The sequence below is a fragment of the Pempheris klunzingeri genome, chromosome 11 (assembly GCF_042242105.1).
Source record: "Pempheris klunzingeri isolate RE-2024b chromosome 11, fPemKlu1.hap1, whole genome shotgun sequence".
NCBI classification, from domain to species: domain Eukaryota; kingdom Metazoa; phylum Chordata; class Actinopteri; order Acropomatiformes; family Pempheridae; genus Pempheris; species Pempheris klunzingeri.
This window is the reverse complement of record NC_092022.1, coordinates 10,427,577-10,444,515: the sequence shown is the minus strand read 5'-3', so window position 1 is coordinate 10,444,515 and position 16,939 is coordinate 10,427,577. Positions and strand designations below refer to the sequence as shown.

The 16,939-nt window shown below is 40.3% G+C and overlaps 1 protein-coding gene across 2 annotated transcripts; it reads left to right on the top strand.

The window, feature by feature from the left end:
- Positions 1–5,063: 5,063 nt before the first annotated feature.
- On the top strand, positions 5,064–14,453 carry eno1a (enolase 1a, (alpha)). 2 transcript variants are annotated; one of them, XM_070838902.1, is made up of 12 exons: positions 5,064–5,150; positions 7,693–7,787; positions 9,782–9,877; positions 10,397–10,455; positions 10,927–10,996; positions 11,622–11,755; positions 11,920–12,142; positions 12,488–12,685; positions 13,180–13,381; positions 13,489–13,597; positions 13,710–13,768; positions 13,931–14,453. In XM_070838902.1, exons 2-12 carry the CDS (start codon positions 7,703–7,705, stop codon positions 13,992–13,994), a joined length of 1,299 nt encoding a protein of 432 aa, XP_070695003.1. In that variant the 5' UTR covers positions 5,064–5,150; positions 7,693–7,702; the 3' UTR covers positions 13,995–14,453. The 2 variants fall into 2 exon arrangements, with proteins under 2 accessions (XP_070695003.1, XP_070695002.1); XM_070838901.1 differs by lacking the exon at positions 10,397–10,455 and adding an exon at positions 10,036–10,094.
- The last annotated feature ends 2,486 nt before the right edge of the window (positions 14,454–16,939 follow it).

Genomic DNA, 16,939 nt, shown 5'->3' with positions numbered 1-16,939 from the left:
GCTCCTCGTAAAACTGCAACATTACCCCAATCAAACAGATTAAACAAGCCGGATGTGATGTGTTAGATAGTAAGCTTTAGAGGTGCCAGTGGGTGGATTTTGTTACCCTCAGACGGAGCGCGGCTAGCTGTTTCCTGTTTTTATGCTAAGCTAAGCTAACTGACTTCCTGGCAGTAGCTTTGTAATTACTACAGTACTCAGTGCTCTCAATTAATTCTCAGCAGGAAAGCAAATAAGTGTATTTCCCAAAATGATGACCTATGTCTTTAATGTAGGGTTAATGTTGGTCTGTGCACTAAGGCTGAAATTGAAGTCCAGGTTAAAATAAGTTTTGATTTAAGGAATTAATTCAGTCACGGAGAGGCCTCATAAATGTAGTAATACAAATCTCTTGTGCTTATGTGTGTTTGTGTCCGTGTGTGGAGTGCAAAGAACTGATTGAATTACAAAGTGATCAAAGGACTCACCTTGATTTAAGACTCTCATTGTTTCACTCACATCCTTCCTGTCTGGTCTGGAATTACAGCCTCTATAGAGCCTGTGCTTGATTGATACCAGTTGTTTTTGTGTTCGGCTATCAACACCTAAAGGCTGATAAAAACTGCTCTAAACAAGCCCAGGTGGAGAAAACAGAACAGATTTTTACGGGTAAAGTGACAGGAGTGTGTTTTCTACACGCACACAGTCTGAGATCATTGAGAAGTCACAGATTTGTCGCCCTGCGGCACTCCGCTTGCATACACCTGCACTTAGAAATGAACCGAAGCGGTCTTCTTCCTCAGTAAATCACTAGGTTTATCTTTGTCTTGAGGAAAATCATAGTTTTTAAGGTCTTGGGGACTTCAATGATGTAATTCTACCAAGCTAGAGCAAACCTAGTAATTTAAAGCCTGCATATGGTGAGCTTGACCTATATGATTCAGCTGCAGGTTGAATGTGCACAATCCAATGATGGCCTTGGTGAAGATGGGATAGCAACAGTTTAACAAACAAAAGCTGGATTCTGTCATTAGAAAGTCAATAAAACCACACTTTTATTGAGTGCAACTGCTCATATATGGGATAAAATTGGCGACTGCTCAAATTCCCCAGATGCGACACCTCATCAAAGGGATCCTGAATTTGACCTTTACAGAGTCTTCCTGCATTTTTATATGTCAGATTAAGATTTATTACACTGAATGTTTAATTTTCCAACTTCTCTCAGTACCCTGTTGGGAAATAAAGCCCAGGAGCCTACTACTAAGTTAGTTTTGGCAATGCAGATAACAAGCCAATTCAAACAATGACCCCCCGTGCCTTCACCTTTCATCCAGTATGTAGCCTAAAGTACCTTCCACCAGCTGTGACAATAGTTAGTTGGGTTTTTTTTTTAATAATTTGCCTGACTACAGTTTGATCTGCTCAACACATCTGTTGGATGTGTCAATAAAATGTTAAATGTCATAAGGAATAGACCAATAAAACAGAAAACATCAAATCAACAAACAACAAATACATCTCACATCAATAAAAAACTTGTAGAAGATTGTGAAAAGATAAAATATATATGCATTTTGCATTTATACACACAGTAATCACATATCAGCATATGTGCATACACTGCATAAGCACTTTATATTAGAATATGTTGATGGCGTTTCAATGCTGGTAATGTGTTAACAAATATCTTATGAATCTTTTTTTTTAGAATGGCTTACTAATTATTTAAAAAGTGTTAACAACGTAATTAATACACTAATTATAAACCACATATACATTTTCTATAAGGATAATCTACTGTCAAGGGGTACAATTGTTTTGTATGCATGAAAACATATTGGCTGCAGGTTGAACCATTAGTGTAGAAGGAATTGATGGGCTTAAATCTTTAATTACCTTTTTAAACCAGGGTCGACTCAGGATGAAGGCTCTCTCCAGGAATGTCCTGCTACATGCTGTTACACACGTTCACACCTGGAAGCTACCCAGTACAACCGCAGTCTGAGCTCCACTGGAGCAAATTAGTCTTATAGTTAGGAATGCTTTGCAGGAGACATGACATTTTACTAAGGCCTAGTATATGAAAAGGCTTTCTTTGAAGAAGTAAGGTAATTAATGTAAATGGTCTGACTACTATGCATCCATGTGTTTGACTTGCACATAGATTTTAGTGTCATCAGCGTGGAAATTTGTGTCATATTTTCTGTCAACATGCAGCAGATCACCAACTCTCTAATAATAACTCCTACATCCCGCTGCAGCTTTCTAATGGTGACCAACAGATTAGCAGAGTGCCAGTGCTGTTGCCTCCAACCATTTCACAGGTAAATGGGACCAGAAAGAGGTCAAAGAGCCAAAGATCACACAGGTGGTAAAAACACCGGCTGCCACCAGGTGACGGGCTGGAGGCAAATTCAGAATAGGTAAAGTACTGTATGTGCAACTTAGAGGAAGAGGTTGACATTTTGGGAAATGCACTTATACGTGTGGGAAATATACATTTTGATAAATATTCTTGGCCCTGTGCAGTTGTCTGGCAACCAGCAGAGACTATGGCAAGTTAATGTCACATAGCCCCATGTGAAACAGCAAACTGGTGTTTTTACACTTTGGCTTTTGTACCGATTGAACAAATGACATATAATGTTATAATGATATAATGTTCAGATTCACATTCAGATAACTTTATTGATGCAAAGAAGTGCAATTTATTTGCACTTTCACAAGTCCATACACACAACTCCACAGCTCTCAGGCGAGGCAGCTGTTTGTCAGAGTCAACGGATCAACATACACTGGGCAATAAGAGGAAATAATGAGCTGCAGCAAATAAAATATTTTTTGTTGTTTAAAAGAATGTAACTGTCATTTAAAATGACTACTGTCTGTGTTTAGTAGCCTGATAGCAGAGGGAATGCTTAATGTGTTAATTAGTAAGTATTTACACTACAGACACAAGAGTGGAGTCAATATTCTTGTCTAACATGCTTTTTCATAATGTCAGACTTTTACTTTAAAAAGACCAAGACTGAAACGTGACTTAAGTAGAATAAAACCATATAACTGTAATCTGTACCACCTTTAATAAATCACCAGTTTGTAAACGCTTTATAAGTTGTAATATTCATTTGCTGACAATTACTCTATATGAATTACTATTTGTATTTCATGTAATAAATCAATAACTTAATAATGATTCTCGATCACAATGCATGCCAGCGATGCCAGGTGTATGTGCGTGCTATCCAGGATGCTGTTTTGTAGAGCACTGGCACCTTTTTATTCCAATGTGGGCCTTTTTATTGGAAAGCGTTTTGAGATCTCACAACAGGAAAATCACAGATGTGAATAATAAAGTTAGCGATGTCCAGATTCCATTTAGCTGCTTTAATTGCAGGGCTTTGGTACTACGCACAACGCTAGCTCACTGTCAGGCTCAACTGTTACCAGAGCCTTAAGTGACATTCTAGCCTGACCAACGTGAAAAAAAACCTCAAGTATTTAATTTACACCGACATGGAACAGGAAAACAGGTATACTGGCCTTGAGAAAAGACTAAAGTCATTGTTATTCATTAAACTTCTGTCAGTTGAATTTCTTAATCACTGGTGGAAAGTAACTTAGTACATTTACTCAAATAAGTACAATTATGGGCTTCTTGTAAATTCCATTTTATGCTACTTTATGCTTCAACTCCACCAAATTTCAGAGGAAAATATTGTACTGTTTACTGTACATTTATGTGTTAACTGCAATTACTTTGCAGATTAAAGTTTTACATATCAAACATGATCTGTTAACAAAATATGATGCATTACTGTAGATTATACAATAGTGTATGAAGAAATAGTGTTAAAAAAGCTTTACCTCAACCAACTTCAACAGCAATGCACTGCTTATATATTAACATATTATATGTAATATATTACAATACATCACTAATGATCCAATAGTACAATAGTGTGACAAGAAGCCTCGTTTTAACCTTTGACTTTTAATATTTTAAGAGCAGCTTGTTGCTATGCTTTGATTCACCAGCTCATTCAGAAAATACAATTACAGTTAAAAAGAACATGGGAATAATCACCATAAAATACAAGAGATGAGTTTTTGAAAAAGTGTCTTCATGACTTGACAATTCGGACAATCTAGATAAAATACTGAGCCGATTAATTCCTCTATCCGTGTCTTGATTATATCTGCTGGAGGCACTTGTTGCAGATGTTACTGAGATCATCTGAGCAGCAGATGGCGCAGTTAGATTTAGCAGCAACAGTCTCAAGGTCACTGCAGCAGGCTTTCATGACCCTGTGGCTCCAGCAGCTCTCATCTGCCACGGATGCTGCACTCACTGCATGAAATCCATGTTGTGTAATGATGAGCTGTCAGATGTGTGGGGGAAACCCACTGTTCACTCATCGTGTTACTTAGTACTGCAATGAGACTGGTGCGGTCTCTCATTGAAATGTGCAAGTCTTAGAAATTCTGCATTTACATACTGTGGAGGAGAAATAATACACATTAATTAAATATAACCAATTCAGATTATTCTGTCATGTATAGATAAAATGCAAAATAAGATGCTGATATTTTGGAGAAGTCTAGACATATTTTGCTTGACCTACAAATCTTCCTCCAAACGCCTACATTTTTGAGAAATTCGTGATGAGAAGAAAAAAGTCGTTGCCAATAAACGTGACCGCAAGTAACGTGACCACCTACGAGCCTCTGCATCGAAGATCCCTGCCTGCCTCCCTGCACGTACTCACGATGCGTCATCTTTCCGCAGACTGCCTTTCTCATCCTGGGCACGAACAACCTACTACATTTCCCACAATTCACCTCAACGTAAAAACACCCTAATTCTCTCTTTGCGTGCATTTTCTGATTATCAAACGTGATGGTTTAAGGAGATGAAGAGTAAAATAATCATCCTCCTCGTCCTCCACTGGGATGTAAAGTCACTCTGACTGCTGGTGGCGAACGTGCATCCACCCTCGCCCTCGTCTGCCTCGTGAGTCCGTCCCAGCCAATGGGGTCGCTCCGCTGCTCCGTTTCTTCCTGATTCCGTCCGCTTATCATCGAGCCGCGAACGTCACGAGCGCCTTCTCTGCCTGCCCGCACGAGAGAGAGACAGCACCGTCCCTGCACACAGTTAGGCCGGAAAGGTAACTTTGACACCCTATTTCTGCTTTTTATATGCGCACTTTGAGTAGGACAGCAGCTGTTGGGATTTAAGGAGCCCATTATTGGACAGAGTGTGTTTATATCATTTTCTCTTTTATAATTGTGTACATGGTGTTCCCCTTCCTTAACCTCAAAGTCTCGTCCTTGTCCTTGCTCAGATACTTCCGTCGTGTATTATTATTATTTTTTTAAATAAACGCAGGTTATTTTACGTGTTTCTTGGCTCGCAGGATGGAGTAGTTTGTATCCCACTGTCTATTTTTAAACCAGGCCGTCAGCTGGCGAGATGTCACCCCATTTAGAACTGCAGTGTGTGGGGGAAAAGGGCGTCAGGTTGCAAGTCCAACTCCCTGCAGTCTCTTCCATGTGCCGAAGAGCTGCTACTTTGTGTGTGTTTTTTGGTTCAGGATGTGATGGTGAGGCTCCTCGTGCTGGCTCAGTCAGTGAGAGAGAAAGAGAGAGAGAGAGAGAAAGAGAGAGAGAGAGCTACCAGTTGCTTGCAGCAAAAGTGGGGGTGTGTCCTCGGTGTGTTGTAGGAAAATTACTGTATGAGGGAAGAGCACACAGGCTTCAGTGTGTCCTTTTCTGTGATGGTCAGTCATTTCTCTACTTAACAGACCTCCAGAAGATACTTAACAAGCCCCTCAGTGAGCAGCTTGTCAGTTTATTGCCTCTAAAGTAAAATAGTGAATAATTATTAATCTGATTATTAATACACACGCTGATATGACTTGCTGGCAGGCCCTAATGTAGCTTAACTGACATGAATACACACCTATCAGGTATCAACCCTTAATTATTTATTTTTTGTGGGTGCCATTTTGTGCTGCCAGTTTACCTGCTTGATCTCCACATTTGCTGTAATCTTGTAGCAAAACCCCCCAAAAGGAATAGAAATGTACTGAAGTGTGTGTGTAAGACATCCATGACAGAAATAGACCCATTGTGTGTACTACACGTGTTAGCATGGCAGCTGAAAACTCTGCTTATTACTCTCTCCATTAATCAATATGTCGTTTGTTCTATAAAATGTCAGGAAATAGTGAAAAATACACGTCATAATTTCTTGAGCTCTTGCATGAACTATTGTGTAACTAAACTATTGCATGAAGACACGGAGCCTCACAATTGCATCTATGCATGAAAAATGACGATTAATTTGATGACTGATTGATTATAGTTCAGTATAGTCAGTTCATGAGTTAATGAACTCTCTCCTCATCCCTGATATACAAATTTGGACCTATGTTGTTTCTGTAATTGATTCATTAGTAGTGGTGAAGTTCATTAAGTGTGTTTATCTGTTTAAATTTCTCAGTTTCAGTTCCAATACCATTTTGCACCTTTCTGGATACTTTGAGACATATTAACCATAAAATGTATAAAATCTTAGTTTTTATTATAAGAAAAGAAGTCAAAATACTTTAATGCTGTAAGCAACCTTACATAAACCTTCATAGATAAAAACAACTTTTTAAACTTCTACAATTTTTATTTAAATCAGGGTCAGTTTATCAGATCGTCACAAATCTGACCAGACATTCGATGCAAAATTTGGCAGCTTGACAGTTTTCAATACTCAGTGCCAGGGACACATTTCTGTCAGTATCAAAAAAAAGTATTGAGGTTCAATACTCAGCCGCAGTAAACTGTGAGATATTTCCATTTAACTAAAGACCAGAGTCTGTGTTTGGGTGATTTTGCCTCTTGGCTGTAGCCACTGGCGATTTTCCACAGGACAAAGGATTTTCCATTGGGGCTGTTGAAGCTTCGCTCCAGTTCAGCTTTGCAGACTGTACGGCAGGGTTCACTCATGCATCAGAGTGGGTAGATGAGCCACTTGGATTAAGGGCAAGTTAGATAAAACAAATGAGAATCAATAGTACAGCAGACTGCCGGGCTTAAAACCTTCTCTGACCTCCACTAGTGGAATTTGGAGAGATAACGAAAGCCCCATGAGATTAGACCACTACTCTGGCCTTCACCCATATCAGTACAGTGGAACAAAAGGAAGTGAAACATGTATTGTGCAGAGTCATTCCCTTATTGTTGCGTATAATGACTTTTCACTGTTGTTATCAAGTGTTCTTACTTAACTGTTTGACAGCGGTGCTCTCAGCTCAGTTTTGCAAGTCTTTTGCAATGCTGTTTTGTAATCTGATATATTAAGTAAACTAAATGGACATGCAGAGATTTTTTTTTTTGCTGCATAAGCCACGCCCTTCTGTGACTGATATCTCTGCTGTCCTGGCCAGCCCACATCAGTTGGTTCAGGTGGCGTCCACAGCTAGTTTATATGTTTGATTAGAGAATTTGTTAGATGGTTTATTGCTCTGTCTCCAGACGCTAAAGCAATAAATTAGATTACGTTTTGTACTTACTGTTTGGACTCGAAGCTTTAATTCAGTAAGTAAGAGCGCAGGGTAAGCAGCATCAGTCTGATATATTAAGTGAACTAACTAGTCTGCTTGGCCCGTGGAATAGCACTATACTGATGTCTATTTTCTACCTTTTCATCTGCAGATCCAGCACCATGTCCATCCTGAAGATTCACGCTCGTGAAATTTTTGACTCCCGTGGCAACCCCACTGTGGAGGTTGACCTGTACACCAAGAAAGGTACCGTTTGGCTAATATGTACTGTATGTTTATATGTTCTTTGACTGTTTTATATGTTCTTTATGAGTTTTGTGGTCAAGGATGACAGAAGACAGTAGCTACCTCCTTCTTCAACCTGTTTAACAGATAATTTGAACATATCCATAACTTAAAATCATGTAATTATGTATTTATTAATTAAATACATGTAATTCTGCATTGAACAGATCATACTTACTGGAAGCCCAAATAGCTAGCAAATGAAGTTAAACTTAAGTTGTAGGGTGGGATGGTCAAGTCAGTGTGGCTGCTCTGTTGCCTGACTCTGTTGCCAGCTGCAGGCCCAGACTGGACCAGATCAGATGGTGGATGTGTGAAAATAGCTCCTGTAACATCACACTGTATCTACAGCACTCTGTACTGTAATGGTTCCTGTTTTGGAGCACAGATAGCTAATACAGTAGGTACCTCTGGCAAACCCATGAGATGAATCCCTGACATTGCATGCAAAGTAAAAGTGTTGGGTAAATTAAATCAACAGTATGTGTCCCTCATGTTATTGTATGCTAGATTGCATAATGAAGCTGTTGGGCATAAAACATCTAAACCTCGCAGTGTTATGATCAGCCTAAGGTTAAGATCAATTTATTCAATTAACTAATGGCCCAACTGCGAAGTTTTTTGGCGAGCTGCTCTGCTCTGAGAGCTAAATCAAAGGAGTAGCTCAACCCAATGTAATGTCCTGAGAATGCTAATGAAGCAACCTAAATGACCATTGACATGGAAGTGAGCGGAACAGGCTTCACTTCCTTGAATACATTGGCTGGAAATCGACTCCTCTATTCTGCTGCCCTGTCTTTTCATTAGCTTTGGATGGTTGCTAAGTGCTCCAGTTTACTGTAAATAGCACCTTTTATTCTATTTTGACAGGATTCTTTTTCATGTCCACTGGGCCTGTTTTGGCATCATTAACAGCGTAGACCAAAGCAAGTGTGTTGCACCCAGAGCGTGTCTGTCATAGTTACTATAATGTGTTTTGCTGTGTTACGTAACCAGCTTGCCTCTCAGTCACAGGCATACTAGAAAACCTTGTATGCTTGTTGTAAGAATTATGTAACTTCAGTTGCTCTGATAATCTAGGGAGACATTTACACTCACTTACTATTATATCCTCTGGGCGCAAAATAAAAAATAACCATATATTTGCATAAATGCATTACATCTATGTACAGATTGTCGCAGTAAATTTTATTATTTTTGAAGGGGCCATGGCTTTCATCCAAATAAGATATTATTAGGGTATGATGATAGGAAGACGTCTCTATTTTTATCCTGATGGACTGTTGCCAGCATGCTCCAGCTGCAGTCAGGTGATGTCTTGATGCAGATGATTTGTTAAGCCTGGACTCATGGCCTCGACAGCAGCTCCGTCCTCCTGCTTTAAGCTTTAAATCCCGTCAGATTCACACCGTCTCTGCTGGTCCAATGAGCAAACTGAATACATTTCTACTCATCCTCAATTTCTCTTCACTTGGATGAATCCAAAATGGCTATTCTCTTATATATTCTCTTGTCATCCCGCCACGGATGCACTGCACATGCTCAGTTGGCAGCCTGTCTCCCCCTGTTACATCACAGCCGTCTGCTGCACAGCCAGTACAACTGCCCCCACACATGCCATATTTCTCTCTCTGGACAGAGTAACAATGTATATTTCTGTGGCAGGAAAAGCCTTTAGCTAATTGAGTGCCATCCCCTGGTGCCTTTTATTTGCTGTTGCTCTTTGAATACCAATCAGCTCCTGCTGCATTTAGCATTCTGTCAGACATGTTTGTGTATGCAGATTCTGATCTGTATAAATATCACACATTTCAAAGCCAGACATTTTGATTGTCATGGTAATGGATGATGTGATAAAATTTCAACATTTAGCAAGCTGCAGTCACTCCTTTGCCGTCTTGTTGGATGTGACACAGCACTTTAGGAAATGACATTTGCAAAACTGTGTCCCCAAGGTCTTTTCAGAGCTGCAGTGCCCAGCGGTGCTTCCACAGGCATCTATGAGGCTCTGGAGCTCCGTGACAATGACAAAACACGCTACATGGGCAAAGGTAAGGCGCCTTCATTTATTCCCCCTGTAAACCTGCTGGTTACCTCTACTCTCTCACTGTCTCTCATGCCATTTCAACACTGCCGTACATTCTGTTGTCTGTCCTCGTCTCTTCCTTCTTCATTTCCGACTTTTCTTTGTCTTTCTTCCTCCCATCAGGAGTTAAAAGAGCAGTTAAATATATAAATGAATTCTTGGCCCCTGCATTGTGTAACCAGGTAAATAAAGTGTGGAATAAATAACAGGATGACTCTTGTACATCCCTGTATGCGCAGCTGCATGAGGAATGGGTTTGCCTTTGGAAACTAACCTTGGCAGGCACTAACAGATGTTCACCCACCTTAAAATAGAAAAAAAATAACAAAGAGCACAGTCACAGATGGCTAAATAGTATTTTACCCATCAGAAACCCTTACACATCCACGTAGTATTGGATGAGGTGCTCTGTGGTCATCTGTCTCGCCTGCTCTGCACAGTCTTCTTCTGTCAGGGTCAGTCATGGTCTGCTTGTCCCTTGCAGGTGTCTCAAAAGCGGTTGAACATATCAATAAAACAATCGCACCTGCACTGGTTAGAAAGGTAGGACCATTTATTGTTTGACTAATATCACTGTGTTCTAGTTTCAAAAGTCTCAAATTTATCGATCAGTTTCTTTCATTCATTGTTTATTTATCTTAAAGATTCTGTAGGAAATGATTTCATAAAAGTGTTACTAACAGTGGCAGCAGTACTGACCAAATGACTAACTGTACAGCTAAAACAAGTCGCAAGACACTGTATAAAACTGACAAGTCAAGCAGTTGTTTGTTGTTTCTATTTTACACTGACCACTTTGTTTTTTGACATTTTCATTTATAACAATGATATATCTAAAATATCTATAAACCTTTGCATTGGCAGAGCTTCAGTGGTGTCATTCTGAGATGGTTCTTATTCTTATTCTAACATTATTGCAGTGTGTTTTTCTCAACTAATGAATCAGAATTTAACTTAATTCATCTTTTATTTTCCAAATGTACAGCATAACTTATCATATTCTGTCTAATCCAGGATGTGAGCGTGATAGAGCAGACCAAGATCGACAATCTGATGCTGGACATGGATGGCACAGAAAACAAGTGTAAGACTTAACGTGCTGCACACACACACACTTACACTTGCATATTAATTCAAGCTATCCCTTTAATAATAACTCTGGTTTATGGTTTTATGGATTTGATCTATTCTGCCCTCTCCTACGTAAGACAGTTTTGAGATATTGGGTGTGTCTGAAATCACTCCCTATTTATTATGTAGTGCACTATAGTCACTCTGCCATTTTTTAAACACTTGGCAATGTTGTTGTGACGTGGTGATGATTAATAAGTATCGATGGAGCTACTGATTATATAGTGTAGGGAGGAGTGAATGACTGAACGAGGGAGTGATTTAGGACACTGAAACTTTTGGAGATTGATTAAGATGGTACCAGTTATTTCAAAACAATGACTTCAAAATACTTTTTTAAAAAAAAACAGACAAACATAAAAGGCACTCATACATCGTGTTTATGCAACCGAAAAGTCAGTTAGAACCGAATTATTTCAAGGCCATTAAGCATTACTGATGGCCTAATTAGCCTGGAAAATATTCAATGAAGAATATAGATGTCAATGGACAGTAATGTTTCATAAATACAGTGTTAAAAGAACTACTCTCAATATGTACAATATGTTTAACTATGTGTGTGTCTACCTCCCCCTCAGCTAAGTTTGGTGCTAATGCCATCCTGGGAGTCTCCCTGGCTGTGTGCAAGGCTGGTGCAGCGGAGAAGGGCGTTCCCCTCTACCGCCACATCGCTGACCTGGCTGGCAACCCCGAAGTCATCCTCCCAGTCCCCGTAAGCATCACAATGCAGTTACCTAAGTCACGTACCTCAGGCTTTATATATAGACTCATAATGCTAATAGGCCGACATTTAGCATTAATGTTTGATCCAAAGAATCATTACATTCAGTCGTGATTACATTAGGCTGAAAGCGGATCCTCTCTGCTTCCTTTCAGGCTTTCAACGTCATCAACGGCGGCTCCCACGCAGGCAACAAGCTGGCCATGCAGGAGTTCATGATCCTGCCTGTGGGAGCCAGCAGCTTCAAGGAGGCCATGCGCATTGGTGCTGAGGTCTACCACAACCTGAAGAATGTCATTAAGGAGAAGTATGGCAAGGATGCCACCAATGTGGGAGATGAGGGAGGCTTCGCCCCCAACATCCTGGAGAACAAGGAAGGTGAGAGCGTTGTTTTCTTTCTTGAGGAAAGAGAAAGTTGTAACTGTGTGCCTTGACTAGTCAAAAGGGAGTGCCTTGAAAGCATTACACTCTTAGACCTCCCAGGAAAGTGCTTTACTTATCATGTCACTCTTTGGATGACATATGGTTTCCTAATTAAGGCCTCAACTCAGTACCGAATGCATTCACTGCCAGCCTCTGACTCCAATGTCAGGTCAGGGTGCTGATATGGCAAATGCCCCAGTGGAGCAGAGCCTTCAGTGGTGCCTCATTAGAGAAAAGTGAATGTTTTGATTTTATTATCTCTTGTCACATTTTTACTGTAGTATGTTGTTTTTGTCTCAGCTCTGGAGCTGCTCAAGAATGCCATCGCCAAGGCCGGCTACACTGACAAGATTGTTATTGGCATGGATGTGGCTGCCTCTGAGTTCTACAAGGGTGGCAAGTACGACCTGGACTTCAAGTCCCCCGACGACCCCAGCCGCTACATCTCCCCTGACAAGCTGGCTGACCTGTACAGGAGCTTTGTTAAAGATTACCCCGGTGGGTTTTCAGCACATTCCCTCTAACCCGTTACAGCTCTAAAACTCCTACTGCTTACTGATCCCAGAGATTTTGTAGAGGATCCATCTAATGTAACAAGAACTCCGTATAACTGGGCTAGAATGTGTACATGTGCAGACATGTACAAATGACATGCGGGCTTATGCAGGCATACAATATAGTATTAACTGAATGTGCATATATATGCTGTCTGTGCACAAAAATTGTGTACGTTGGTTCACTGATTGTTGTCAGTTGCAACGAGCAGCTGTTTTCACCAAAAAAAGCCACTTTGAAAGTTAGCAGCTAGCATTTGAACATAGTGGAACATTTAGAAGCTATTTTCTGCTGCCCCCAAGTGGTCACAAAAATCAGTCATTGCAGGTTTATGTATTTTAGAGGTCATAACCGTTGTCTTCTTCACATCACAGTGGTGATGAGTTGGATTTATGAATGGCCGTGACGTTGTTCTCTCCTTCTTCCTATCCTAACAGTGGTGTCCATTGAGGATCCCTTTGACCAGGATGACTGGGAGGCGTGGTCCAATTTCACAGCCAGCACCAACATCCAGGTGGTGGGCGATGACCTCACAGTCACCAACCCTAAACGCATCGCCAAGGGTGTGGCTGAAAAGGCCTGCAACTGCCTGCTGCTTAAGGTCAACCAGATCGGCTCCGTCACAGAGTCCCTGCAGGCGTGAGTGCCCACAACAGAGCAGTGTGATCACACTTGTTACCAAAATCCAAGAAAGTAAATAAAGTGTAAGGTGGCTAACAGGGCTTTAATGTGTCTTTTTGTTTTAGCTGCAAGTTGGCCCAGAGCAACGGCTGGGGTGTGATGGTCAGCCATCGCTCCGGAGAGACAGAGGACACCTTCATCGCTGACCTGGTGGTCGGTCTCTGCACTGGACAGGTAATAAGTGTTAAATGAAGAACTAGTTCATGGACACGGTGTCAATACTGTTGTGGAGAGGAGCTTTTACATTACAGATTGGGTCTTATATGTGATTTAATTCTTTTCCCAGATCAAGACAGGTGCACCTTGCCGATCTGAGCGTTTGGCCAAGTACAACCAGCTGCTCAGGTAAGTAGTCTAAAAACATGTCTGCAATTTTAATGGCTAAAGAAAATCTTAACACTGAAACAGTGTGAGTTGCGTTCATCGATCCTCAGAGGCACAATATTGCAGATTTTCCTCAGAATACAAATCCATCCATTTTAACCAACTGTCATCACTCTCCTCCAGGATTGAAGAGGAGCTCGGCGACAAGGCCCGTTTTGCCGGCCAGAACTTCAGGCACCCCATCTGAGCTGGTCCACCTCCTTGGGCCTCTGTGTGTTCATTGCTCATAAATAACCCCCACACATATACGCCACGCTAGGTCGCCTGCCCTGTCTGGAGAGAAGATGGAGAGAACACCGCTGAAATCCAAGGTCCAAGTCTGTGGTCTGTGGTCTGTGGCGTGGAGAAGCTACAGTACGTCGAAGTACAACCACAGCTCAGCTCACCCTCAAACTATGCTTTAGCTCCTGAATAGTGTTGGTCCCTCTATGTGTGTCCGTGTTACTGTGTGAGAGATTTTTGTTCAGCTTCTCGTAAGTTGTAGTGATTCTTGGTGCTCTACTGAGTATTTGAGCTACTGTAACTTTAGTACGGCTCTTCCTCGAGCAGTGGTAAAAGTACTGTATGTGCAATGTGTCGCATCTGACAAGGTCTTGTGTTGCTGTAAGCGGTGGCAGAAATATGTAATAAACTATATAGTTTGAAATGTTTCGTCATTTCTTTTGATCCAGACATTCAGGTGCTGTCTAAAATCTTGGGATCCCTACTGAGTTTCAATTATGGGTTCTACTTTGAATGTTATGTTACACCTCCCAATGAAATTCAAAGTTTTATAATGTAAATATTAACAGAGCCAAGTGAGAAAACAAAGAAGAAACTCAGAGAGAGAGAGAGAGCAATGATTTTTAAACCTCCCATTTAACTCCATTGTCTTCCCTCAGCTCCTATTATCAATGTTAAACACAAATTATTTAAGATTCACAGCTTTCTTGCAGACGAAGCAGGAGTTTTTCTCAGTAAAGGGCCTCCTCCTCAGTAACTGCTCCTGTCTGTGAGAAATGTGTGATGTAATCTGAGCGCCACTGAGAGGCAGAAACATGAGCTCGGTGATCTGGGACGCCATTTCTGTCCCCTGGGTAAAAGAATCCAGAAGCACTAAGCAAGCTCTTTTTGTACGTAAGCCTTGCCAAGATAAATGAGGCTCTATTCACCAGTAGTATGGTACCAGAGGGGATTGCCAGCTGGGTCTGAGCCACACCAATTCACTTTGTGTGAGCCCTGTCTGAACCTGCCTCCATTGTTTAGCCGTCACCGAGGAGATGTATTACAAATCACTGGTACAAAGAAACTACCAATCATACATTACAGAATCTATAAACATCCTGCGACTATCAGCTGCAGCACACATGTTCTTCACACGTAAATGGACCAACAATAACGTATTTAGAGAAAGTTCAAAGGAGTAAAACAGTAAATGGGGTGACATGTAATTTGATATTACAGCCCGGATAATAACCTAAAATACACGGCTGTCTATGAGAATGCATGCTTCATGTTTCTTCTTTGAGACCTGCACCATCTAGTGGTCACACTGATGCAGAACCCTGACATGTTACTTGTCAGGTAAAGGGACCACCAAAATGTTGTGACCCCCACAATAGTAACATTGAAGTCATTTTTTGGGCTTCGTCAGACTTTATTGACAAGTTTGTCTTTCATTTTTCTGTCGATATAACAATGAAAGTATAAAGCCCATGAAAGTGAGGTCAGTTTGCTGCTTAAAATCAATAGCAAACTGATATTTCTTTTACTTTTGAGTTAAACACAGCTCCTGGTGCTAATAATTATTCAATTGCAGCCTAGTTTTATTGATCGATCAGATGGATATTCGATCAGACAGATAATATCTGTGTGCCAGTCAATAAGTCTACATCTATAAGCCATGACTTACACTGTATAGCAATAATTTATTCACAATTGACTAGTTTTACATAAAAAAGCAATTCAAAATGTACTGGCCAGTGTTTGTGCTGCACCAACACACCCCTGCCCAAACAATACTTACTAGGAAAAAATAGAAATACAGCACCCAAATACCAGTGAAGGGATAACTGTTATAGCTGCTATAAGACAAAAGTTTGTCTTAACAACCAGACATGAAAGTAGGTTGTTGTTGCTTTCTCATAAAATTTCAATTCAATTCAATTCAATTCAATTCAATTCAATTCAATTCAATTCAATTCAATTCAATTCAGTTCAGTTCAGTTCAGTTCAGTTCAGTTCTGTTCTGTTCTGTTCTATTGTCACTTTGTTCTTTCCTAAGTATATTCCTGCTTTACACTACACCCTTTTGTTCTGTTAAATTCGGCTGTGTTCTGTTGTGTCAGGTGTTAAAATCCTCTCTATTCTGGTCTTTCCTGTCAGATGCTGAGGCGTATTTCATTTGTCATTGAGTTATTCCATCCTAGCCTACTCTGTGATAAAATATTATTAGATTTTGTCATATTGTTCTCCATCAGTTATTTGTTATTTGTTTATAGTGTGCCCTATAATGTAAAAAACGATTTTATTTACTGTATATTTAATACTGCCGTTCTCTAAAATATCCCCAAAGGAATTCTATTCTATTGTATTCTGTTCTTTTCTAATTATGTAATTCTTTAGTACAACACCCTTATCTTTTATTCAATTCTTCTGTGGTCTGTTGTGTCAGGTACTGAATTCTATTCTATTCTAATTTATTCGGTGACAAAAGATTGGTAGATTTTGTCATATTCTGTTTTTCTTTTCAATTCTATTCTATTATTATTATTATTATTATTTTATTTACCATTTATTTAATACTGCAGCTCTATCAAATAGCTCAAAAGGAATTCTATTCTATTCTGTGACAAAACATTTTCAGCTCCAGTCATAATATCTCACAGTGCTGTTATTTCTTTATAGTATGCCTCATAGGGGAAAAAGTCTATTTTATTTTCTGTATAATCAATATCAAAGTTCCCCTGAAAGCTCTTAAGATGCATTCTATTCTGTTCTATTCTATTCTATTCTATTCTATTCTATTCTGCTCTGCTCTCCTGGCACAGTGACAGTCCAGCTTCAGTCTGGGCAGTGTCACAGGTTTATAATGGTGAGGATGGGCCCGGTGGTGCCACAGAGCAGACACCCTGAGGACTCTCTCTCTCTGTG